Source organism: Macaca thibetana, chromosome 5, assembly GCF_024542745.1.
Source record: "Macaca thibetana thibetana isolate TM-01 chromosome 5, ASM2454274v1, whole genome shotgun sequence".
Classification (NCBI taxonomy): domain Eukaryota; kingdom Metazoa; phylum Chordata; class Mammalia; order Primates; family Cercopithecidae; genus Macaca; species Macaca thibetana.
Window position 1 is genome coordinate 70,617,436 of NC_065582.1, and position 25,905 is coordinate 70,643,340.

General features: G+C 37.7%; 1 protein-coding gene across 4 annotated transcripts in view; it reads left to right on the plus strand.

The window, feature by feature from the left end:
- The window catches only part of SEC24D (SEC24 homolog D, COPII coat complex component), a 113,058-nt gene that overhangs the window by 43,310 nt on the left and 43,843 nt on the right, over nucleotides 1-25,905 (plus strand). For all 4 annotated transcript variants that reach the window (XM_050792335.1, XM_050792337.1, XM_050792338.1 and 1 more), the window contains exon 9: nucleotides 23,751-23,889. In XM_050792335.1, coding sequence (XP_050648292.1) covers nucleotides 23,751-23,889 — 139 coding nt within the window. The remainder of the gene's footprint in view (nucleotides 1-23,750; nucleotides 23,890-25,905) is intronic.

A 25,905-nucleotide genomic window follows, 5' to 3' on the forward strand; every position in this document is an offset into this window, starting at 1 on the left:
CCTCTGCCTACCTCTGCCTCCTCCCCTTTCATATAACCCTTGCCTGTTCTTTGTGATTCCTCTAGAAATAAAATATGCATATAACAACATAAAAGTATCTATCCTTTTAAAAAAAAAGGTATGTAAATGTAAATGATAGAATGGTACACACATTGTTCTGTACTTTTTAAAATTAATATCTCTGGCACTGATTTCATATTATTGCCTACAGAGCTACCTCTTTTAAAACAGCTGGGTAATATATTAATATGAGAAACATTATTATAACTATACATACAAAATCAATTTTGAGATGCATACAGATGTCAAAAATGTGAAACCATTATGAATCCTAAAATTGAGGAAATGTATTGCCATCAGTGTGCCTAGAAGAACTATCCCCACAGCTTCTCTCAGGGGGATGGGATTGCTACACATGTGCAGCCTCTGACTTATTTATTCCTTTGCTATCTGAACCTTATCAAAGACATCTTTTATTTTCATAAACAGAAGATAATATTTCTACCTTGACAGAAACCTGCAGCATATCTAAATAGCAAAATATCATAGGAAGCAATTCTGTTGTATATCTGTATTGTGGATACATGGGATTTCTGCCCATGAATAGTGTCAGTTTTGGCTGCACCTCATTAGTGGCAATAAGTTTGCATGGTTTTCAGCTATCTACTAGCAAAACCCCCCTCCGTGCCCCTTCCTCGTGATAAAGCTGACCTGGGTCAAATGTGCATGAAACAGAAAAAAACTCAGAGTTTGGAACCTTCTTCTTGTTATTGTCACTTAGTATTAACAATAAAATTATTCACTAATATCTTCTGGAAAATAAAGCCTGGCATTTCATGTTTTTGTCGCTGTTAAAAAACATCTTTCAAACATTAGTTTAAGCTTCCTCAAAAATGCATATATGCATTTTAAACATAAACTGAGTGGGCATGGTTTCTATTTTCCAAAGTTGTTTGTTTTAACCAAATACTACCTACCCACCAACATAAGATCTTTTTTTAGTAAGGACTTGTGCTGCATTTTCATCTCTGTGCTTTCCAAAGTATTAAACAGAAGAGGTTAGAGTGCTAGCTTATTTCTGGAATCTGACTTAGGGAGAAGCTCTACTTGTGAAAATAACACACTCTATACCTTTAACATTGTTGGAGACTCTGAATACTGACCATGTAAATGTACTTGACAGTACTGTTTTCTCCACTCAGGCTCTCTCTACACAAAGCCCTTTCTTTTCCCCTAGACATTCAAGAATAGAATTACTCTGAATATATTTAAGAATTACTTTCCCTTATATAGCAGTGCCTCCTGGTTTGAATGAAGACACTCTCTATTTAAAGGAGTACTTTTATATTTATTTGTCAAAATAGACTTAGAAGTCAAAAAATAAGGACTGTGAAAGGGATACTGCCACACCAGAAAGTTCCTCAGGGGCATGTGCTCAAAAATGTCTTCCTTTTTGGGCATGTAGCTGGACCTAAACTTGGAGAGCTACCAACATAAGGGAATTATTGCTGCCCTACTACACCAGCTAGCTAGATACAAGTCTGTATGCTACCAAGTGTTTGGCCTTCTTGACAGATTCTTTCCTCTTTTGGCTTCCATGATACCATCTTGGTGTAATTTTTCCTACGTCACAGGCAGGGAACATTTAAGTTCCCTTTATTGTTTTCCTGATCTCTAATTTGGGAGTTCATCAAGGCTTGAACTTGGGATCTTCTTTCTGCTCTCCTTAGATACCCTGTCCCCTCCAAAGACTAAATATCTGTAACAGCTGCTGCTGCTACTGATGGGCATAATAACAGTCAAAATGTATAACAAGCAAAATTATAAGTTTTAAAAATATTTATTTACTTAATTCTCACATTAACCTACTTATTATCCCCATTTTACATATAAGTAAACTGAGGCACAGAGTTAGATAACAAACTTAAGGTCAACAGCTGCTAAATAGCAGAGCTAGGATGCAAACCCACACAGACTCTGTTGTCTAAAGTACTCTAAAGCACTGCGCTGTTACTTTCATTCATTCGTTTTTACATTTTCAGTCCCATACTCACATATCCAAACGCCTCTCTGAAATCTCTCCTTGGATGCCTCATAGAAACCTCAAACTTAACATGTCCAAAAATGATTTTCTGATCTCTGCACCCCAAACCTGTTTATTTTTCCACATATCAGAAAGTGGCACTATCGTTTAATTGTGTGAGGCAAATATCAAAAACTAAACAGTTATAGTTAAGTAATAATAGAAAATGAGGGATATGCTGATTTTAGATATTTATAATCCATAATCAGGGAAATAACAGTTTAAAAGTATCTTTTCTAAGCAAATGTATTACATGAACACTGTTATTCTACATATAAAATCATCCTTAATTATTTTCCTCTACTATAAATGATTTATTTTGGGGTTAGTAAAATTTTAGGATATGTTTGCTTATCCAGTATTGCCATCATTACTGCAATTTTAAAATCTTTTTTTAGAGATAATCTGCTTTGGCATCTACCAAAGTATTTATTTAGTACAGTGTTTTTTAAAGTTGGTTCCATTGTTTGACAGGTTCCAACATTTATAACTGTGCTATTGTGTTAGCAACAGCCTATAAAAATAAACCTAACCCAAGCAGTTTGGACGAGAGGATGCTCCTTATGAACATTTGCTTTGGAGATGTTTGCTATTTCCAGGGGCATATCTGTGCTGTCACTGTTTAAATTTCGTATTCCTTACCATATGTTTTAATTTTTTATGTCTTTTAAGTGAAACCCATCCCTACAGTCAGTATAATTAACTGTAAGGTATATATTTTTAGCAAAAGTAATTGGTTATGCTGTAAACTCTTTTGTTTAGTAAACTGTGTTTTAATTTTTGATGCTGTATTTTAGGAACTGAGGTAGTATGGTATAGAAGTTCAGTGCAAAAGGATTGAAGATTATAACTAATTTAATTTTGCATTTTTTTCTCTAAAATAGGAAATGTTTATCTTTTGGACAAGTGCATAGTCTAATTATACATACAATTAAGTAATTTCACCTATATAACAGATGGTAGAAGCTTGTACTCCATCTGTGACTAGATTCAGGAATATCTGTGTGTAGTTTTTGGTTATAAATGGATATAATAGTCAAAGTAATTTCCTTGCTTATTGAATTAGCAAGGATAAACTGTCATCCAAGACTCAACATTTCAGTTGAGTTTTAATCCCCTACTTACTCTGTGCTAGGAACTCTGCTGAACTTTAGGGATTTGGAAAACGAGAAAAACAAGACCGGTTACTCTTGCGTAGGACTTATAAAAAATTTTCCCGTATGCAGCTAGCTTTCGTACAATGTGAAAAAGGCTCTGATGGGGATAGCTTCATTGTTATATGGAGCTTAGTTTTAGGGAAAGTTTTACCTGAATTATGACTTAACAAATAAATAAGGACTTTGTCCTATTAATAAATGCTGTTTAGGTTGGGTGCGGTGGCTCACGCCTGTAATCCCAGCACTTTGGGAGGCTGAGGCGGGTGGATCTCGAGGTCAGATCAAGACCATCCTGGCAAACACGTGAAACCCCATCTCTACTAAAAATACAAAAAAATTAGCTGGGCTTGGTGGCACGTGCCTGCAGTCCCAGCTACTCGGGAGGCTGAGGCAGGAGAATCACTTGAACTCGGGAGTGGGAGGTTGCAGTGAGTGAGTTTGAGCCACTGCACTCCAACCTGGGCAACAGAGTAAGACTCCATCTCAATAAGTAAATAAATAAATAAATACATACTGTTTAAATCTTTCTTGTTAATGATTGTTTATATATTGATTCTGTAGGTCTAAAGAAGGTACCGTTGTAGGGGAAAAAGGAATGGATGTCAAGGAACTAATTAATGGAATTAACAAGAAAGGAAAATTCTGTTAGAGAATAAGCCCAACACCAGTGCATTATGTCAATGATGGTCTTTACATCTGTCACCTGCAAAACGAATTGCTGGTTATACATTTGACTTTTCAGCTAATCTTGCTTGCATGGGTTGACATAGTTTTAGCAGAATTTATAGTGCCTCACTGTAGTAGTTTATTCACGATGACTATGTCTCCTTCTTTTAGGAAGATAGCAGCTTGTGTGGTAGGTGTAATCCCACTTTTATAGATGATGAAGCTCCACAGGTTCTGGGGCTATTAAAAGTTACTCGCTGGTAAGTGATACTGCTGCAATTCCAAATTTCCATAAAAAACAGTATTTATTTTTCTTGCTGGCTAAAGTTTTAGCAATGAGCCTCTTGCTCTTTCTAGAAGCTTACAAGTTATCTTGAAATAACCATTTTAAGTTCTTAAAGTCTTTTTGACTTTAAGCCTCTGCTTAGTACGCCTTGAAGGCAAAGGCTCTCCAGAGTTCAGCAGTGGGCTGGGCATAGAGGTCTTAGTTGAATAAATGCACTCTCCTCAGGGTTGTAGAGACATTTAAAAGACAAAAAATAAACCGTATCACAGAATGGTGGTTGATTTGTAGGTATTTTAGGCCTCTAATTTTTTTTTTAGCACAGTGAATCTTAGTTGTTCCTTGGTAGTAGTTGGGTCTACTGATAAACATGTTGCTAATGAAATAAACATTTTTTTCATCCTACTTTGGATATTTCATGTCTTACTTTTAAATGACTACATTTAAAAGTAAGACATGAATAAAGTATTTTATAACCCTGTTCACCTCTCTAACAAACTCGGTGGGTAAAAAAAAATCATTTGAAAGACAATGTGTTTTTTACAAGTTCCTCAACACTGTGGGAGAATTAACTCAGTTTCTTCTATCGCATATTCATGAGAAAGGTTCTGTTTCATTATAAAGGACAGAACAGTAAAACAATTGGATGAATTTTGGACCAAGATATTTTAGGAACCAATAAAAACTGGCTACTTTTTCCAAAGCACAGTAGCCAAATGGTGGAACACTGGATTAGGAGCCAGGAAATGATTTCAGGTCTCCACTGTACCTTGTATTGTGACCTTGGGGCTCCATTTCTAAGAGGGAGAAGTCTGGTTCTGTTATCTCATAAATCCGGAAAGCTGATAGTGTCTGTCTTACTTTGCCAGTTTTATTGGACATTCACCATGGATGCCATTTATGAAGTCCTGTATGTTATTAGAAATTAATGTGAACAAATTTCACAGCCCAACCCAAAGTGATTTCATATGTATAGCACTTTCAGTATAAGTCTGGAGTGTATTATATTATTCATTTAAAAAGAAACAAATGGCTAGGCATGGTGACTGACACTTGTAATCCCAGCTCCTTGGGAGGCTGAGGTCAGATAATCACTTGAGGCCAGGAGATTGTGACCAGCCTGGGCAACAAAGTGAGACCCGATATCTACCAAAAAAAAAAATGTTTTTAAGTAGCCAGGTGCAGTGATGCATGCCTGTAGTCCCAGCTACTCAGGAGGCTGAGGCAGGAGAATCACTTGAGCTCAGGAGTATGAGACTGCAGTGAGCTATGATAGTGTTCACTCTAGCCTGGTGACAGAGTGAGACTTCGACTTTAATTTTTTTATTTCATTATTTATTTCTTTATAAACAGATAGAGTTTCACTCTGTGACCCAGGCTGGAGTACAGTGTGCAACCTCTGTTCACTGCAACCTATACCTCCCAGGGTCAAGCGATCCTCACACCTCAGCCTCCCAAATAGGGCCCACAGCCACATGCACCACGCCTGGCTAATTTTTGTATTTTTTTGTAAAGACAGGGTCTTGCTATATTGCCCAGGCTGGTCTCAAACTCCTAGCTCAAGCAAACCACCTGCCTTGGTCTCTCAAAGTGCTGGGATTACAGGCTTGTGTCACCACATCCAGCCTCAACTTTAAAAATAAAGAGAACACATGAAGGCTGGGAGACTATACATTTTCACATATAGCCTAAATTTAGCTAGTTTAGTGGTAAGTGTGCTCTGAAATTAAACTGATTACTGTATATCATGGCCTGTAAAGAACTTAAAGAAGACTTAACTTACTTCTTTTTAAATGAAAACTTCAAAAACCAGAATTTATTTTTTAAGTTGTGTATCATAATCTTGTCTGCTTTAATGAAGTATTTTTAAAGTATCAACATAAAAACTTGGAAATATAAAATGCATATATTTAGAAATAAAATGATGAATATAACATGTAAAATACCTCCGTTTTATCAAGTTAGTTTTGAAACTGAATCTCATCTCTTAAGATTTTTGGTCACTGTTTATATAGTGCTACAAAAAAGTACTATGAAAAAGTTTGGCAGCTGAAGAACAGAATATCATCCCCTTTTAGAACAGTGTTCTAGCCTTATAGCACATGTGTAGGGAGAGTCACATTTGTCAGGGCAAAGGTCATTTGAATTCTTTTGAAGTTACATTTTAGAAGCTAAATGCACGAAGCTTGTTTTCTTAATCACAGAATGATTCCTGTAAATCTTTATTCTTTTATTAAATGGGGAACAACTTCGGGAGAGACAATACAAAGAAAACATTCTGTCATGGTTTAGTTTTCAGTGGATGTAAGTGTGGGTTTGACGACCTTCCGTGCCCTAGTGGTTGAGGACCCAAATCAGCCTTCCTGGCTGTGAAACAGTGGGGAGAATTGAGAAGCCACCACAGACGAGGAGCTGAGTTAGAGCCTTTTTGCTGCGATTTCTGTCAATTCGAAGACCTATATTTTCTCATATTTTAACATTTTAAAAATAGAAATATGCCTTATTAACAAAGGCTTCTTAGCAATGTGTCATGTTGACCTGGAAGGTTTGATGTCTCTTAGAATTGAAGGGATTTTAGAATCAATGAAATATACTATCTATACCTTGCTTCATGCTTCTAACTTCTGTCAAATTTTGTGGATATTTAGATAATTCAAGAATACCAGGATCTACAATGTGTGCAGCTGTGCATGTTTGCTGATCAAGTACAAGAAAGTCAAATATTTTAATGTTTGTATTAAAAAGCTTCATAGGAATCAAGTTCCCATTGAATAAAAGGCTAAAAAAATTAATAAACAAAATTATACTTTAAAGAAAGAAGAAAGAAAAATGTAGGAAAAGAAAACCCTGTCTAAACTTTTAATTTGACATTGTATCTTGAAATGTTTGAAAGCACAGATTATTTTTGAAGTGATTTTTTTTTGTGAGGAATACAGCATTGTCATGAATGTGGTGGCTAGGGCAGGAATTTGGGAGTTAGATGGAGTTAGGTGCATAACTTGACTCTATTTTAGCAGAATGACCTTGAAACATTTACTTTTTTGAGCCTTATTTCTTTTGTAAGTAAAATTACAATAATACCCCTTAACCTGTAGTTGTTTAAAAATAAACCAGTCTTATCTTCATCAATATTATGATTATTTGCTGTACAATATTAAATTTCACCATGGAAAATTTTATTTTAGTCTTATAATCTTGATTTTGGGTGTCTGCTATATACAAGAAAGAGAAGTATGAAAACTTCAGGCAATTTATATTGACTTAAAGTGTATACATTTAAGAGGGATGTTATCAAACCCCTTCAGTGGTTCTAGCTACATATTATTATATAAGCCTAAACTGAGTTACACTCCACAATTTATATTCATATGTAAATGGGAAAGAGGCTTAATTACTCTGATTTTGAAGGAATGCTGCATGGTATCTGTCATTTGATATTAGATCACCATTTTCTCTGTTTCTTACTATTCGAATGATAAGCATCACCATAACATAAACATTTATATAGACTTTATTTTTTCATAAGGTGTTTCACAAACATTTGCTGGAATGATTTTTCCTCAACTCCTTCACACTATTCTGTCCTTTTAGTCACTTCCTGAGGAGAGCTTTTGGGATACTTCTTCAGCCCCATTCTCCCCTGTAGCTCAACTCATACCATGAATCCCAGTTTGTAATTTTGAGATGTAGATTTGACTAACATCTTTTTCCTGCTGGGTTCACAGGGGTAGGGACCACATCTGATTTTTCTCACTATTGCATTTCTAGGACCTAAAACAGTATATGGCACATTTTTAGCTAAATAATATTTAACTATGATATTTTAGTCATACAATATCATTTATATATAGAAGTACAGAATTTTGATGCCAAGTAATTTGGTGACATTTTTACCATAGAGATCTGCCTGTGCTCAAACATTTATTGAGCTTGTTGTATACAAATGCCATATTTGGTACTGAAAGTGTTACAAAGTAGGTAAGAAAGGAATTGACAATTTAAATGCCAAACTAAGGCCAGGATCTTGTATTCAGGAGTCATCTCTTTATCCAGCTGTCTGCTTGAGTTCAGTTTCCGTGGTCTATAGCAATGAAAATATTTTATTTCCCACACATATGTTCTTATAAAAAACAGCCCTTTGGGGACCCACTACAAATGATTATTGCTTTAGTATTGCCAGCAGATAAAAACAGCTGCGCTGACTAGAATAACAGTTGCATAAGGAATTTGCAGGACAGTAAAATTCTCCATAAAGTTTAGCTTAGGTTTCACTTTTATTCCCCTCCACTGCAGTGTTTCTGTCAATATCATCTCACAGAGGAAGGTATATAGTATTCGTGAGTGTGTCTTTGTGTGTATTTGGTGGGCGGGGCGGAGGCAGGGAAGGATCTTATGAACAGTATGTGTAACAAAAAAGAGCATGTAAAAATCGTTAAAATGTTATTTGTTGTTTGGGAAAATACAACTATCATTTACTTTCTTGAAAAATATTTCTGTAAAATGCAGGTGAAAGAGAAGAACCGTAATTATCAAATCTAGTGTCTGTAGATATCCTGGAGTTCACCTACCACAGAGACTACTTTCCTTTATCCTGAACTGTAAATTAAAGTACATTGTAGTCTAACATGGATTGAGATTTAAGTTTTTTTGGTTTACTACATCCCGTACTCCCTTGTCCTCTATGGTTTGAAAAGTTTTGAAAAATTCTTTAAGTAGTTCAGACATAATTTTGTCTATATTTCTTCTTTCTTACAGAAAAGAATAGAAAATGTTTCATATTTATCAACTTTTATTTCTGATAAGAAGTCATCTTTCCTCTTATTTCAGTTTATTGATATAGAATAAATATATAAATGTATTTATTTCTCAAAATGCTTTTGAATTGGTCATCTGTTTTTTAAATTAAAATTTTTTCTCAACTTTTTTTAACCCTGTTTTCAAAAATGCTCTCCTTCAAATGATTTTTGGCTGTATGCTCAAATCAAATTAACTCACCAAAGATGATTTGCTGTATTACTGGAAGTAGCCCAGCCAGAGCACGGAGGATGATTAATCACCAATGTTTTCTTCTGTTTAAATAGAGATGAGGTTTCGCCATGTTGGCCAGGCTGGTCTTGATCTCCTGGGCTCAAGTGATCTGCCCGCCTCAGCCTCCCAAATTGCTGGGATTACAGGCATGAACTACTATGCCTGGCCAGTCTCCAGTGTTTACATCGATAACAGATTGAACTGCGTGACTCTTAGAGTCCTGTATTTTTTTCCACTCTGAAAGGAATTTGTAGAGAAAGTTTTAGACATATTTGGACAAATGCATAGCTTCTATAGATGTCTACTCTAAAGGCAGTTGATCATTTGGTTTGAGTTCTGTTAAGCTTCTTTACGGAAACAGTTTTATACTTGTATTTATAATTGTATAATCACTCCTGGGATTTTAGTGATGTTTTCAGTCATCTCATATACCATAATCTGGACAATAATGCATTGTTATTTGATATGATAGTTTATAAAGCGTGACCATTTTTATGAAGGACTTTGTTTATGTCACTTGTATAATCACTCCTGGGATTTTAGTGATGTTTTCAGTCACCTCATATACCTTAATCTATACAATAATCCATGGTTATTTGATATGCTAGTTTATAAACTATGACCATTTTTATGAAATACTTTGTTTATGTCACCTTATTTCAAAAAGAATTTAAGAATAACCAATTCAATTCAGTGAATACTTATTGTTCTCCCAGTATGTGCCGGTTACTGTTCTTGGCACTTGAGATATGTCAGTGAACAGAGTGGACAAAGATCTCTGCCCTCATGGAGCTTACATTCTAATGGAGACTAGACAGTGAAACTGGTAAGGTTATCTGAGGCTATGGAGGAAGGAAAAAGTAGAGCAGACTTGGGGGATGACATCTGCCTGGGAGGAGGTGGAGTGTGGGTTTTGTAGATTAAATAGGGTGTTCAGGGCAGGCCTTATTGAGAAGGTGTCATTTAAATTCAGACCCTCAGGGGTCCGTTCCAAGATGGCCGAATAGGAACAGCTCTGGTCTGCAGCTCCCAGTGTGATCGATGCAGAAGACGGGTGATTTCTGCATTTCCAACGGAGGTACCCGGTTCATCTCACTGGGTCTGGTTGGACAGTGGGTGCAGCCCATGGAGGGTGAGCCGAAGCCGGGTAGGGCATCGTCTTACCTGGGAAGCGCAAGGGGTTGGAGGATTTCCCTTTCCTAGCCAAGGGAAGCCGTGATAGACTGTACCTGGAAAAAACGAGACATTCCCACCAAAATACTGCGCTTTTCCAACAGTTTTAGCAAACGGCACACCAGGAGATTATATCCCGTGCCTGGCTTGGCGGGTCTCACGCCCAAGGAGCCTTGGTCACTGCTAGTGCAGCAGTCTGAGATCGACCTGCGAGGCAGCAGCCTGGCAGGGGGAGGGGCATACACCATTGCTGAGACTTGAGTAGGTAAACAAAGCAGCCAGGGAAACTTGAATTGGGCGGAGCCCCCCACAGCTCAACAAGGCCTGCTGCCGCTGTTTTCTCCACTTCTGGAGAAAGGATATCAGTAACTGAAGATCAAATTAATGAAATAAAGCAAGAAGAGAAGTTTAGAGAAAAAAGAGTAAAAAGAAACGAACAAAGCCCCCTCTTTTCATTATATGAAAAGACCAAATCTGCATCTGATTGGTGTACCTGAAAATGACAGGGAGAATGGAACCAAGTTGGAAAACACTCTTCAAGATATTATCCAGGAGAACTTCCCCAACCTAGCAAGATAGGCCAACATTCAAATTCAGGAAATACAGAGAACACCACAAAGATACTCCTCGAGAAGAGCAACCCCAAGACACATAATTGTCAGATTCACCAAGGCTGAAATGAAGGAAAAAATGTTAAGGGCAGCCAGAGAGAAAGGTCATGTTACCCACAAAGGGAAGCCCATCAGACTAGCAGCAGATCTCTCAGCAGAAACTCTACAAGCCAGAAGAGAGTGGGGGCCAATATTCAACATTTTTAAAGAAAAGAATTTTCAACCCAGAATTTCATATCCAGCCAAACTAAGCTTCATAAGTGAAGGAGAAATGAAGTCCTTTACAGACAAGCAAATGCTGAGAGATATTGTCACCAGCCAGCCTGCCTTCCATGCGCTCCTGAAAGAAGCACTAAACATGGAAAGGAACAACTGGTACCAGCCACTGCAAAAACATGCCAAATTGTAAAGACCATCGATGCTAGGAAGAAACTGCATCAACTAATGGGCAAAATAACCAGCTAACATCATAATGTCAGGATGAAATTCACACATAACAATATTAACCTTAAATGTAAATGGACTAAATGCCCCCAATTAAAAGACACAGACTGGCAAGTTGAATAAAGAGTCAAGACCCATCAGTGTGCTGTATTCAGGAGACCCATCTCACATGCAGAGACAAACATAGGCTCAAAATAAAGGGATGGAGGAAGATCTACCAAGTAAATGGAAAACAAATAAAAGCAAGGGTTGCCATCCTACTCTCTGATAAAACAGACTTTAAACCAACAGAGATCAAAAGAGACAAAGAAGGCCATTACATAATGGTAAAGGGATCAATTCAACAAGAAGAACTAACTATCATAAATACATATGCACCCAATACAGGAGCACCCAGATTCATAAAGCAAGTCCTTAGAGACCTACAAAGAGACTTAGACTCCCACACAATAATAATGGGAGACCCCTAACACCCCACTGTCAATATTAGACAGATCAATGAGACAGAAGGTTAACAAGGATATCCAGGAGTTGAACTCAGCTCTGCACTAAGCAGATCTAATAGACATCTACAGAACTCTCTACCCCAAATCAACAGAATATACATTCTTCTCAGCACCACATCACACTTATTCTAAAATTGACCACATATTTGGAAGTAAAGCACTCCTCAGCAAATGTAAATGAACAGAAGTCACAGCAAACTATCTCTCAGACCACATGCAATCAAATTAGAACTCAGGATTAAGAAACTTACTCAAAAACCACACAACTACATGGAAACTGAAGATCCGGCTCCTGAATGACTACTGGGTGAATAACGAAATGAAGGCAGACATAAAGATGTTCATTGAAACCAATGAGAACAAAAACACAACATACCATAATCTCTGGGACACATTTAAAGCAGTATGTAGAGGGAAATTTATAGCACTAAATGCCCACAAGAGAAAGGAGGAAAGATCTAAAATCGACACCCAAAATCACAGTTAAAAGAACTAGAGAAGCAAGAGCAAACACATTCAAAAGCTAGCAGGGATGCCCTCTCTCACCACTCCTATTCAACATAGTGTTAGAAGTTCTGGCCAAGGCAATCAGGAAAGAGAAAGAAATAAAGGGTATTCAATTAGGAAAAGAGGAAGTTGGATGTCCCTGTTTGCAGATGACATGATTGTATATTTAGAAAACCCCATCATCTCAGCCCCAAAACTCCTTAAGCTGATAAGCAACTTCAGCAAAGTCTGAGGATACAAAATCAATGTGCAACAATCACAAGCATCTCTGTACACCAATAACAGACAGAGAGCCAAATCATGAGTGAACTCCCATTCACAATTGCTACAAAGAGAATAAAATAACTAGGAATCCAACTTACAAGGGATGTGAAGGACCTCTTCAAGGAGAACTACAGACCACCCCTCAACGAAATAAAAGAGGACACAAACAAATGGAAAAACATTCCATGCTCATGGATAGGAAGAATCAATATTATGAAAATGACAATACTGCCCAAGGTAATTTATAAATTCAATGCCATCCCCAATAAGCTACCAATGACTTTCTTCACAGAATTGGAAAAAAACTACTTTAAAGTTCATATGGAACCAAAAAAGACCCTGCATTGCCAAGACAATCCTAAGCCAAAAGAACAAAGCTGGAGGCATCATGCTACCTGACTTCAAACAATACTACAAGGCTACAGTAACCAAAACAGCATGGTACTGGTACCAAAACAGAGATATAGACCAATGGAACAGAACAGAGCCCTCAGAAATAATACCACACATCTACAACTATCTGATCTTTTACAAACCTGACAAAAAGAAGAAATGGGGAAAGGATTCCCTAATTAACAAATGGTACCGGAAAAACTGGCTAGCCATATGTAGAAAGCTGAAACTGGATCCCTTCCTTACACCTTATACAAAAATTAATTCAAGATGGATTCGAGACTTAAATGTTAGACCTAAAACCATAAAATCCCTAGAAGAAAACCTAGGCAATATCATTCAGGACACAGGCATGGGCAAGGACTTCATGTCTAAACCACCAAAAGCAGTGGCAATGAAAGCCAAAATAGACAAATGGGAACTAGTTAAACTAAAGAGCTTCTGCACAGCAAAACAAACTACCATCAGAACGAACAGGCAACCTATAGAATGGGAGAAAATTTTTGCAATCTACTCATCTGACAAAGGGCTAACATCCAGAATCTACAAAGAACTTAAGCAAATTTACAAGAAAAAAGCAACCCCATCAAAAAGTGGGCAAAGGATATGAACAGACACTTCTCAAAAGAAGACATTTATGCAGCCAACAGACACATGAAAAAATGCTCATCATCACTGGCCATCAGAGAAATGCAAATCAAAACCACAATGAGATACCATCTCACACCAGTTAGAATGGCGATCATGAAAAATTCAGGAAACAACAGGTGCTGGAGAGGATGTGGAGAAATAGGAATGCTTTTACACTGTTGGTGGGACTGTAAACTAGCAACCATTGTGGAAGACAGTGTGGTGATTCCTCAAGGATCTAGAACTAGAAATACCATTTGACCCAGCCATCCCATTACTGGGTATATACTCAAAGGAGTATAAATCATGGTACTATAAAGACACATGCACACATATGTTTATTGCGGCACTATTCACAATAGCAAAGACTTGGAACCAACCCAAATGTCCATCAATGGTAGACTGGATTAAGAAAATGTGACACATATACACCATGGAATACTATGCAGCCATAAAAAAAAGGATGAGTTTATGTCCTTTGCAGGGACATGGATGAAGCTGGAAACCATCCTTCTGAGCAAACTATCACAAGTACAGAAAGCCAAACACTGCATGTTCTCACTCATAGGTGGGAATTGAACAATGAGACCACTTGGACACAGGTTGGGGAACATCACACACTGGGGCCTGTTAGGGGTGGAGGACTGACTGGGGGAGGGATAGCATTAGGAGAAATACCTAGTGTAAATAACGAGTTAATGGGTGCAGCAAACCAGCATGGCACATGTATACCTATGTAACAAACCTGCACATTGTGCACATGTACCCTAGATCTTAAAGTATAGTAAAAAATAAATGAATAAATAAATTCGGACCCTCACATAGAGGGAAATCTCTTTTTATGGCCTTATAAGGAAGTAAGACTAATGGAGGGAATACTTTGACTAATTTATAATTCTGCCAGAGAGACAAAGATAGTTTGCCTCTGGGCTTATTATTTTTAACACTTTTATCTTTAGAATATTTCACAACTTTCCTTTGAGGAGCAGAAAGCTGCCAATTGTTCTGTCATAGAAGAAAAAACACCAGATACAGAAGGGTTTCTAGTTTAAGATATATTAATCTTCCGTAGAACATTATACATTGTTGTAACAATGAAGTATGTTTTCTGCTAGTGGCCTATAACTAGACAACATGTAATTTTCCCATAGAGATAAAAGATAAATTATAATAGGTCAGAGATTGTAAGAAATGTGGCAAAATGTTGCTCAAGCGTAAAATTCTGGAGAGACAGTATCTTCCTCGGAAGTTTTAAACATCTGTTCTAGCAAGAGAAATAATGCTGATCTTTGCAAATATGCCCATAACTTGCAATACTATGTCAGCATAACCTGATCCAAACAGACCATTTTTTGCTTAAGAATCGTTACCTACCATTGATAGTTTAGTTATGAACTAGGACAGGAAACCGGATTAGGGTGCTCTCTTAACTGCATTGGTATTTATTTTCCCTTCTGAAACTAAGGATGCCCTCTCACCAGGAGCTGCCCTTTCATAGACTTCAGTGTACAGTTTAACATGACCTTCCCACCAAAAAGCCCTCCTGGCGTTAGAGGCCTGGGTAGAAAGGTCACAGCTGTGCTTGCTTTAAAGCATTTTTGGCCATTCCAAGAGATGAATCTCCTAGTGTAGTTATCAGTGCATATTTTGGGATGAAAGCACATTAGGGTTCATTACACCCAGATCTTCTGTGATAAAAGAGCTGGCAGGTATCCTCAATTCCAAAGGAGACTTCTCTGTCTCCCTCCCCTTCCCCTCCCCTCCCCTCCCCTTCCCTCCCCTCCCCTCCCCTCCCCTCTGCTTCCCTTCCTTCAGTTTTCCCCTCCCTCACTCCTTTCCTATCTCTCTTCCTTGTCATCCACTCAAATATTTATTGAGAATTTACTCTGTAATGTAGGCCCTTGGGATCAGTGGTGAAGGTGAAGCTAACATACTGCTGTTAACGGGTGAAGTTTTTTAGTTAGAAATTTAATTTAAAAATTGTTCATAGTATTCAAACATATTTTGAGTTTATTTAAAAAATCAACCCAAGAATTTAATGAATTGAGTGAAATATGAGATGATGAAACAAACAGAAATTCTTAAAACCCTTCATGATAATGTTAAAACATGTGATAGAATTTGCTAATTTATAAGCAGGTTTCAAAATTTATACCAAATGTACTATTTTTCCAAGAATATTGTTTTAATGAATGGTGAAATATCTTACCAACGTCTATCAGAATTCCTACCATGTAGTAACAACTGATTTTAGGTAGGGGTGTGTGTGCATCTGTCTGTCTGAAACCTGCTGGGTCAGTGTACTGCTACCCTACCTGGCTTTGAAGGCTCTCCTCAAAATCACTCCAGCCTTTCTCTTTATCTCCCTTCAGCCCAGCTGTTCGAGGCTACCTGCCTGCTGGTCACCAACAAACCCTGGGTTTTTCTTCCTGTGTTAAGCTGTTCTCACTGGTTGAAATTCTTACCTTCTCTCTTTCAGTGAACAAATAGCTCCTCATAAGTGCCCATATCTTCCTTGAATGAAGGCTTTCCTGACCCCTCTGAAGATTTCTTCTGGTTTTTTTTTTTTGACCTTTTGCTTTAATACCTATCACAAGTTATCCTGAGCGTGTATTTGTGGGTACCTGAGATATTGTGTTTGTTCATTCAGAAACCATTGACTGACTCAGGTATTGTGCTACAGGAGATATAACAGTAAACAGGCTGGACCTGTGAGTCATGGATTTGAGAATGTAGTAGTGGTTTTGAAAAGTAAAATAGTGTTATGAGTGCTTTTAGGCACAAGGTTATATGGGAACATACAGCAATTAAATATGTCACCTGCAAGTGGCCTGGAATTAGACAACAAAATATAATTCTCCCTTGTGGATGAAAGGATCTTGAGGGGCCAGATTTAGACATGGTACAGGATTAGACAAAGCCTCTGAGAAGTCAGAAGAGAGAGGATACCGCTTCCATTGTAACAGGAGGAGAGAAAGGAAAATGTTGGAGAGATGCTGGTAAATTAGTGGGGAAAGGCAAGAGAGTTCTTACCTGAGGTTTTCTATTTTCTTTGTGAAGAAGAATGTAAGTTTACATTTACACCTCCTGCAAGGGAGGTGGAGAAGGAGCTTATGGGGAGGAGCTTAATAAGGATGCAAAGGTATGTGGCAGCTCCTATAGAGAATGGGAGAGACAAATGACCAGAGACAATTAGAATGCTTACCAGGGAGCATGGTTTAAGGGCTTCATTCACGTCACAGACCAGTGAGAATGGTACCTTTCTCTGAAACTGTATGCTTTTCTGCACATCCAGTCTGCAAGCTGTTTCTTGCACATATAGCATAGAGGACATAAATAGTTGGAATAAATCAGAATTCAAGCTATAGCTCTGCAGTTTGTTGCACAAGTCACTTCCTATTACTCACTGACCTTGCATTCCTCTGAACAATGTGGATGGGAATTCCCCACTCCCTGGGATGTTAGCTCCTCAATATCAAATTGAAATTGAGAGCATTTTAAATGCTCTCAATAAATGAGAGCGTTTTAAACTACAAATGACCATAAGACCATAAAGATAATAGTTATGTTCTTACATTTATTATGAAAAGTCTGATTCAGTAAAAATTTTCAATATTTTTCAATGAAAAGAAACCCAAAAATAAAAAACTAACTTCCAAATTAAAGAGGTATCCAAATCTAATACAAGCTGTAGGTACAGTTAGAACAAATAGACTCTCTAATAGTATTGTTCAAAGGAAAAAGGGAAAACAATCTCCCAAGTGTCACTAACAAGCTAACAAAACTATAATCTTCTGAAAGTGCAAAAAAAGCAAAGTTTTAGGTTAAGAAGAGCCAATTAAAAACATTAGATTTTTTTAGTAAACATTATTTTTAAAAATATAAATATATTCTTAGAACTAATACAATGTATTAAGTGTCTTATCCTCAAGCTCTGTTTGTTTTTAGAAGACACATGATAGGATTTTATTTTTTAATTCAGAAAATATTCTTTAATTTCACACTTATTTTTAAAAGTCTAACTAGAATAGTACTGCTCTCTCAAAAGCACTTGTACAGTAAATAGCCTATTGAACTGTACCTTTTTTGTCCATGTAGGCCTAGTGAATGTCATATATGGTAAAGCTAAAAGTAGAAAGCACATATAAGCTGCTTCTCATATCTCTTTCACATGGAAATGTCTTTAATAAATGCAGTTGATACAGACTCTTTTCCTTTTAGCCTCTGGGCATAATCCTTTGGGAATCTGACTGACTCTGCTCATCTTCCAGCATGCCTAATAGTCTGAATGTTTAACATTTTTAAAGGATAGTTGTTCATCACAGGTTCTGGATTATCTTTTCACATACCATTTCCATGCTTCTACTTATATCCCCCAATTAATCCAAATTACCAACTGACCTCCTCTTGAGACAGCTCCAAAACAGAAGCAGCACTCCAATTCCAAGAAGTAGCCGCTTGTCAAAGTTACATTGCCGGTAGGAAATCACTGCTGCCAGAGAGATACATTTACAGTGATTTCCTGGGAAATACAAGTTGATGCTGAATATTATCCTTAATCAGGCTGGAAAACTGTGTAACTGTGTAACATTTTGACAGATCTTATTTTAAATCTTCTCATCTTATTTAGATCTCATTGTAGGTAAAAATTTCTTTCCCATGATCAGTAACTGCTTAGCCAAGGTATTTCCTTCAGGCACTTTGTAAAGTAGAATATTGGTGCTGTGGGGACAACTGTAGAGTCCCAGGACGTTGATTACTTTCCTGAAGACTTATAATGGAGGAAATAAAGAGAGAGAGAGAAAAAAAAAAAAAAAAAAAAAAAAAAAGAAGGGGAGGAAGAAGTATACATTGAAAATGTAAAATAAATTTTTTTTAAAAATTAGTGAATAAGTGTTAGAGGGGAAAGTAGGTGGTTGAAGAGTTTGTGTGTATATATTAGAACTTACATGAACTCTGGTGCTGAAAGATAAGGAGAGTGGGTAGTGGGCAAATGAGAGAAGAAAGGAGAGATGGGCCCAGTTTCACCCAGCAGTGTCCTGGGTGTGGGCACGTATGACATTACTCATTCAGAGTATTCCTGAAATCTGGGCTTTGGCTACTCTGTCTCTGCCCTTTACCAGCACCATGCCTGTGATAGGATGTTCCAACAGGAAGCTGGCGTTTGCTTTAGAAAATCATTTTTCTTCATCGCAGTGTACTGCCGAGTGCCAGGACGTACCAGATGTCACTGTTGCTTTGTTATTTTGTACCATGATGGCTAATGTGGGGAGTGGGCATGGACGCTGGCAGCAGGGCATTCGTGTCCTTGTTCTCTCTGCTTCCCAGGCCGTCATTAGGTTGCCTGCTCCACTCTGTGGCTCCCTATCCCAACCGCACCTCTGTTTCCCTACACACACTTAAGGAAAGTCGGCAGAGGATTAGGAACTTTAAAAATAAGTTTTTCTTGGCTATTAGTAAATTTGGCACATTCTGTAGTTTCTATACAATGTATGCATAAAATAGTCTTGTATTCCATGTTTATTTGTATTTTGTTTGGCCCAGAATATTTTTAAACCATTATCAAAAGTTTCTTCAAGAAAAGCATGTTCAGTTAAAAGTTATTAGAGTTACATGTAATAAATGTAGCGTGATTATCTTGGTTGTTTTCTTGCCTACTGATAAGGTGTATACAGATTTAATTTTTAGTTGCACAGTGCCACCTATTGGATCTATGGGATAAAAACACTTTGGTATTTAGCTGCTTTCTTTAGTTCCTCACTGCAATTCATTATTTTCCTAAAACAGAAATACTGTAGCCAGGCTTGGGTATTCAGATTTTTCTTTTTTTCTTTTTTTTTTTTTTTTTTTTTTTTTTTTTTGAGACGGAGTCTCGCTCTGTCACCCAGGCTGGAGTGCAGTGGCCGGATCTCAGCTCACTGCAAGCTCCGCCTCCTGGGTTCACGCCATTCTCCTGCCTCAGCCTCCCGAGTAGCTGGGACTACAGGCGCCCGCCACCTCGCCCGGCTAGTTTTTTGTATTTTTTAGTAGAGACGGTTTCACCGTGTTAGCCAGGGTGGTCTCGATCTCCTGACCTCGTGATCCGCCCGTCTCGGCCTCCCAAAGTGCTGGGATTATAGGCGTGAGCCACTGTGCCCGGCCCAGATTTTTCTTAATAATATAGATGCCAAAACAAAAATACACACAGCCTACAAACTTGATACAGATTTTTCATGATGGGTCTTTCTATACTGTACTTTATTTTCTTTGAGCATCTGTGTTTGTTTTGGAAATACAATCTGTGAACAGTTTAACATTGCCTTTCTAAGCTGAAAAGAGCCTTAAAAAGAGCTGTTTATGATGTTCTCCCAAGTATTGTTTCTCCTCATATCCTGTTTTTTTTTTCATTGCATTTGTATGTACTTTTTTGTTTACTGTCTTTCTACTCTGCTACACTGTAAGTCCCTCAAAGGTACCTGTGGTACAAATGTTAAAGTTACCCAAGAGAATGGCAGGAATACTTGGAAAACTGGTAATGTATTCAAATAAGAAGACTTAAAATTTTACTAGAGGTATTAAGAAGGTATTGGTAGATACATCTTGATGTCTACTACTTTTATATGGAAAAATAATCAAAAGTTGTTTTGTTTTGTTTCTTAATTGTTGGATATCATTTTAGTACTAAGCCTCATTTCTTAGAATGATATTCTCACTTGTGGTCCAAAATCAACCAGTATTATATACATACACAAGAGATGCATTTTTTTCAATTAAAGCACTTTTTGTAAAATTAGTATCAGCATAGTATTTGGCACACCCCTGTTAATCCAAAAATACGAGGAAAAGATTCACATTTTTCCTCAGCCTCCCTATCACTTTCATGTTGTGTAAACTCACGCCACACAAGGCCAGAACCAAACAATAGCCAGGTGAGGTTTTTATAGCCAGTCTTTCTATCTTTTCTCTTTTCCACTTAAGAGAAAAACAGAAAAGAAAGGGCAGACAAGGATATACTAAGAGCTAAATATTAAAGTACATTTGTAAACAAAAATTTTTAAAATCGGAAAATATTTCTGAGGTAAATATAATTCCCTTGGTAAGGAAAAAAGATAACTTAGGCAATGTTTTGAAAAGTAATTTGATTTTTTTAAAAAGCCATACACACCAAGATCGAACTCAAAAGAAAAGTAAGGTTAGCTATTTATGAGCTCATGCACACTACTATAGTGCAGATAAGCCGACATCTGGAGAGTGCAAAGGGAAATCTCTGATGGTTTTCAACATGGCCTGAGAGAGATGAAACAAGCCAGTGTAATTTAGAAGCCCTTGCCCTGTTGCCTGAAAATAAAATGTAAACAGTTAAAAAGCTTTTAACATTCTTTACTGTCACCTCAGTTGTCTGAAGACCTTACTTACATATCCATCATCTGGTTTCTAAAAAAGTGAAAATTGAAAAAACTGTAAGTGTATTTAATAGCCTAGACACAGTCATGACTTGACTCCAGTTTCTTGTTAGACATTCATTTTCAGTCCTGCAAGTTTGAATCTGCCAGGACTGGAATGCATAGGTGTTCATTGCCGACAATTTCACAGTAACTTTGGGCTGGGCCTGGCTTTGAGCAAATCATATCAGTGATAATAAGGTCAAATTTCCTTCCATTACTTTTGGCTTGTCTAGCAAATAATTAGATCATATTTGGTTTCTAAAATCAGGGGATTTGTTACAGCCTTTGAACTTTTTGAAAATAAAAGGATGAGAAAAGTAAACTTGGCTGAGTGAATGGAAACTGCAGAATGTCTCCCAATTTTAACTTCCGAAAGCATCTCCTGATCTGAGAGGTTGGAGTTTTGGAACAGAGCAGTAACTGGAGTCATGATTGGTAATTGCACTTTTAATCCAGTGGAAGCTACCTGAACAGCAGGTTCTTATTCTCCCACTTGTTATTCTTCTAGCTCTCCATTTACTGTTCTAAGAATCTTTTTTTGTACTTGCATGTTTTTGCTTCTCTATTGCCTCCTCAAATAATTTCTTCCTATTACCAGCTGAAGAGAACAAATATTTGTCACTATATGCCTTTCTAACAAAAAGTTTGTCTGAAAGAGTGGTGTATACATCAGATATTTGAATTTGTATGTGTGACTATGTATTTAAATAAAATTCCTAGAGTGTTTTAAAAATGCATTCTGCCTCTCAACTTTTAACCATTGGAGTGTATCAGAATCTCCTGAAAGTTTATTCTCTGTCTTCTAGATCATGTTTACAATAATGTTTTACAGTAACTGACCAGGTAGCCTTCAGGACCTGAAGCCCATCTCATACTTATCCTCCTGTCAAAGATGACTCTGTCCTGAGCTGAGTGGTTTTGAGAGAGGAAAGACTGTTCCGGATAAAAATTTTCCAATTACTTTTTGCCAGGCACAATGCTGTGAACTGCACATGTATTACTCACCTAATCCTTGTCACAACCCCTACCTGTGGGGCACCAGAGTCAGGCCCGTGCTGTGGATCAGAAGTGACCATAAACAAGAAAATCCAATCTGTCTTCTGGCTTTCTTGGGGCAAGAAGTGAGGAAGAGGGCAGTGCAGAAATAGAAGGGAATGATTAAGGAAAAAATTTAAATCCTTCCCCTGATTCTTTTGAGTATTGTGTTAAACCTGTTTTTTTCTGCTCTGAGACCTCCCAACTGATTTCTGAAACCTCAGCTTTCACGTTGAACATCTGGGCAGGGACAATGGGGGATCTCGGTTTTCTAAGACTGGAGCAGAAAACAGCCTGATACCCCCACCCCACTGACCTCCTGCTCTTCAGGCCTCCATTCAAAAGCAGTCTGCTTTATTTATATCTTTTTCAGTAAAGAAAAATTAAATTGACATGCCAAAGCCTGCAATTCTCAAGTTTTTCTTTAAATGTTATCTTTAAGGAGATTCACAAAAACAAGGATCTCTGTGGTTTTCTCCTGAAAGCCATAAGTGTTGGGAAAGCAGACTTAATGCTGAACTTTTTTACTTCTAAACTGTAAAAGATGTATCATGCCTTATATGTATGTTTATGAGGAAGAAGCAATTGAATGATTTATTTTTTCAGTTCTGGCAAAGTAGGGCCAGCCACACTGTGAGTATTCTGTGAAACATTTCTTTCTAATAAAGTAACAGAAAAGGTAGAATCAGCCTCCTTGCCTAAATAAATGAACATTATTGCATATTTCTTCAAATAGTTGCATTTTTGAAGAAATAATTGATGTGCTTTGGGGGAACTATGTAGGCAGCATACTGCTATGCAAACTAGAATGTCTAAAATCAGACCTAACTCTCTTTATTTATAATCTATGAAGAAACTTAGCAAAATGTGTGACACAAGTTGTCTAGAATGTTTTTAACGTAAGAATAATTAAGTATTATTACCATCACTGTATGTTTGTCTCCACACACATATTGGCAAATATGCATACACACATAGACATAAATATGCATATATTGATATATCCTTATAAATGAGATAAACTTAAATTAACTTTTGTTTGAATATTCTGGACAACATCTTATAGCTTTGAATTCATGTGTTATCAATAAAGACATTTTTACTGTCTTGGGGCAAAAGCTAAGAGTTGAGTTCCTTAAAAATTGCCACTAGGCCAGGTGCAGTGGTTCACGCCTGTAATCCCAGCACTTTGGGAGGCCAAGGTGGGTGGATCACCTGCGGTCAGGAGTTCGAGACCAGCCTGGCCAACATGGTGAAACCTCGTCTCTACTAAAACTACAAAAATTAGCCAGCCGTGGTGATGGGCATCTGTAATCACAGCCACTCGGGAGACTGAGGCTACTCGCTTGAACCCTGGAGGCGGAGATTGCAGTGAGCAAAGATCATGCCATTGCACTCCAGCTTGGGTGACAGAGCAAGACTCTGTCTCAAAAAAAAAAAAAAAAACAAAAAAAACAAAAAACCTGCCATTAAAAGACTTTCCAAATTATAATACCTAGAAATCCTACACTCATCTGTTCATTTAATTTTTCTTGTTTCTCCATAGAGTCCCCTTTACTTGGTAAATCACGGTGAGAGTGGACCAGTCAGATGCAACAGGTGCAAGGCCTACATGTGCCCATTTATGCAGTTCATTGAAGGAGGAAGGAGATATCAGTGTGGATTTTGCAACTGTGTGAATGATGGTAAGCAGTGCTGTTAAAAGCTCTTTGTGAAATTCTTTATTAAGTCAAATGTGTTGTACTTCTTAGTTTAGGAAAAGCATACATTCTTTTTTCTATATAGCAGTACCTTCTTTATAATTTCTCTAGAAGGAAACCAACTATGACAGGCTCTGTTTGGGAAATTTAAACCCCTTTGAACCTTAGGTAATTACATGAGCCCCACATGGAAGTTGAAATATTTCTTAGAAAACTAACTGTAGGGGGAAAATTTTTATTTCTTAATCCCCTTCCACAAAGCCTCAGTGGGAAAGAAAATAAGATTTTTACCTCTTGTGATTACAGATGATAAACTTGGGAGACATCTCCTCTTTTTTCACTCCTCAAGGTTATTCTTGAATATGAGCTCATTGATACTTAGGAAAAGCTTAGGTATAACCAAGGGCTTTAACACTTATGTAGTTTTTTTTTTTCACGCTGATGTAAATGTTGGATTGTTTAAGGAGGAAGGAATGTAGGGCTTTCCCATATTCATTATATTTTGTTTTATTCCAGTACAAATTTACTGATGTTGAAGAAAACTGCAGCATTGCTGAAAGTGTTCTCACATTTATTACATTTATAACATGTCTTTGTATTTTTCATTATTTGTTGTTAAATGAGGTACATACTGAGGCTGAGAACATTCTTATATTCATTGACATTTTTTGAACCATGTGATGATTATTATGAGTTTTCTTCTCTCTTTCTTATCTTTGTAGACAGGCTTCCCTGCAGGTAATTAGATCTGAAGAACATATAGCACTGTCTGCCCATGAACACATGGTTCTACCCATGGGTGCTGGCTACTCCCTAATGCCAACTGAGCTGGGGACAGTATTCCTCCTACATCATTGCATTCATGGCATCTTGGCTGTGAGCATTCTCTGGTGGGAGAGTGCTGCTTGCCTTCTTGTTTCCCTGCCCTCTTATCTCGCACACACACAGTCCACGACTTTACCCAACTTAGGGTGCCAGAGACTGGCCTTGCAAGTGCTTCTCATGCAGACCTTTGGTCAGTTCTTAAATTCACGTTGCTGTGGAGTTGAATCATTGGCTTCTAGACTCATCCCAGACTATGGCCTAAGCCTCTTGGTACGTCTCTCTCCTTGCATTAACTGTGGCTTCCACTCAGTGCAAATTGGATATCCCATTGAGACCAGATTCTGTTAGTTCTCTACCCTTACTTCTCTTTCTAAGGAAGATCTTGTTTCCTCTCTCAACCTGGATGAAATCTGCATCCAAATTCATGGCTATCATTCAGTCTTGGGACCTGGATTTCAGGAACCCTGTGACAATTCATTTCTCTGTGCTTTAGTTTTAGAGGAAAAAATCCTGAGAAGGGACAGAGGCTTCTCCCAAAGCATTTGGACAGAGTCCTCCAGCGAGCCCACCAGCTCCTCAGATGTCTTCACCCAAGCCCCCAGCTTTCTTAGAAAGGTGACCAAAATCATACCCACCATGAAGAGCAGCAAGGATCTTCAGTTTGCTGTGACTCTTTGGCCTCCTACCCAAAGTGTCGGCTCAGGGCCTTAAAAGGCCCAGCCACTTCCAGGAAGAGAAAAACGACTCAGAATTCTTGTGTCTCAACACAGCAGATTATGTTCCCTCAGGTATCCATTCCTAGGAAGCTGCCATGTTTATTTTCCAATAGAATTATTCATACTAGGCTTAAATATTTGTCCCTATAAGGAAGCCGGACTCCCATAGATGTATGCTGACACCTATCTTCTTCATTTAGGTTTAACAAAGACAGAGGTTTGTTGGAGTTAGAAAGGACCCAGCAGGCTTGCTTTCGTGGTTCCACTCTTATTTCCTTGCAAAGTGTCCAGAGATTGCCCAGTGGGGAGTATGTGTGGTCAGAGACATGCAGGAAGACAGGGGCCAAAGGGTAGTGCATGATTTATGGTATGACTTGAAAGTTGGCTTATAAAAGATGATAGACAATATTAAATGCTAATGAATATAAAAGAAAATTTAAAAGGAAAACATTTCACATAT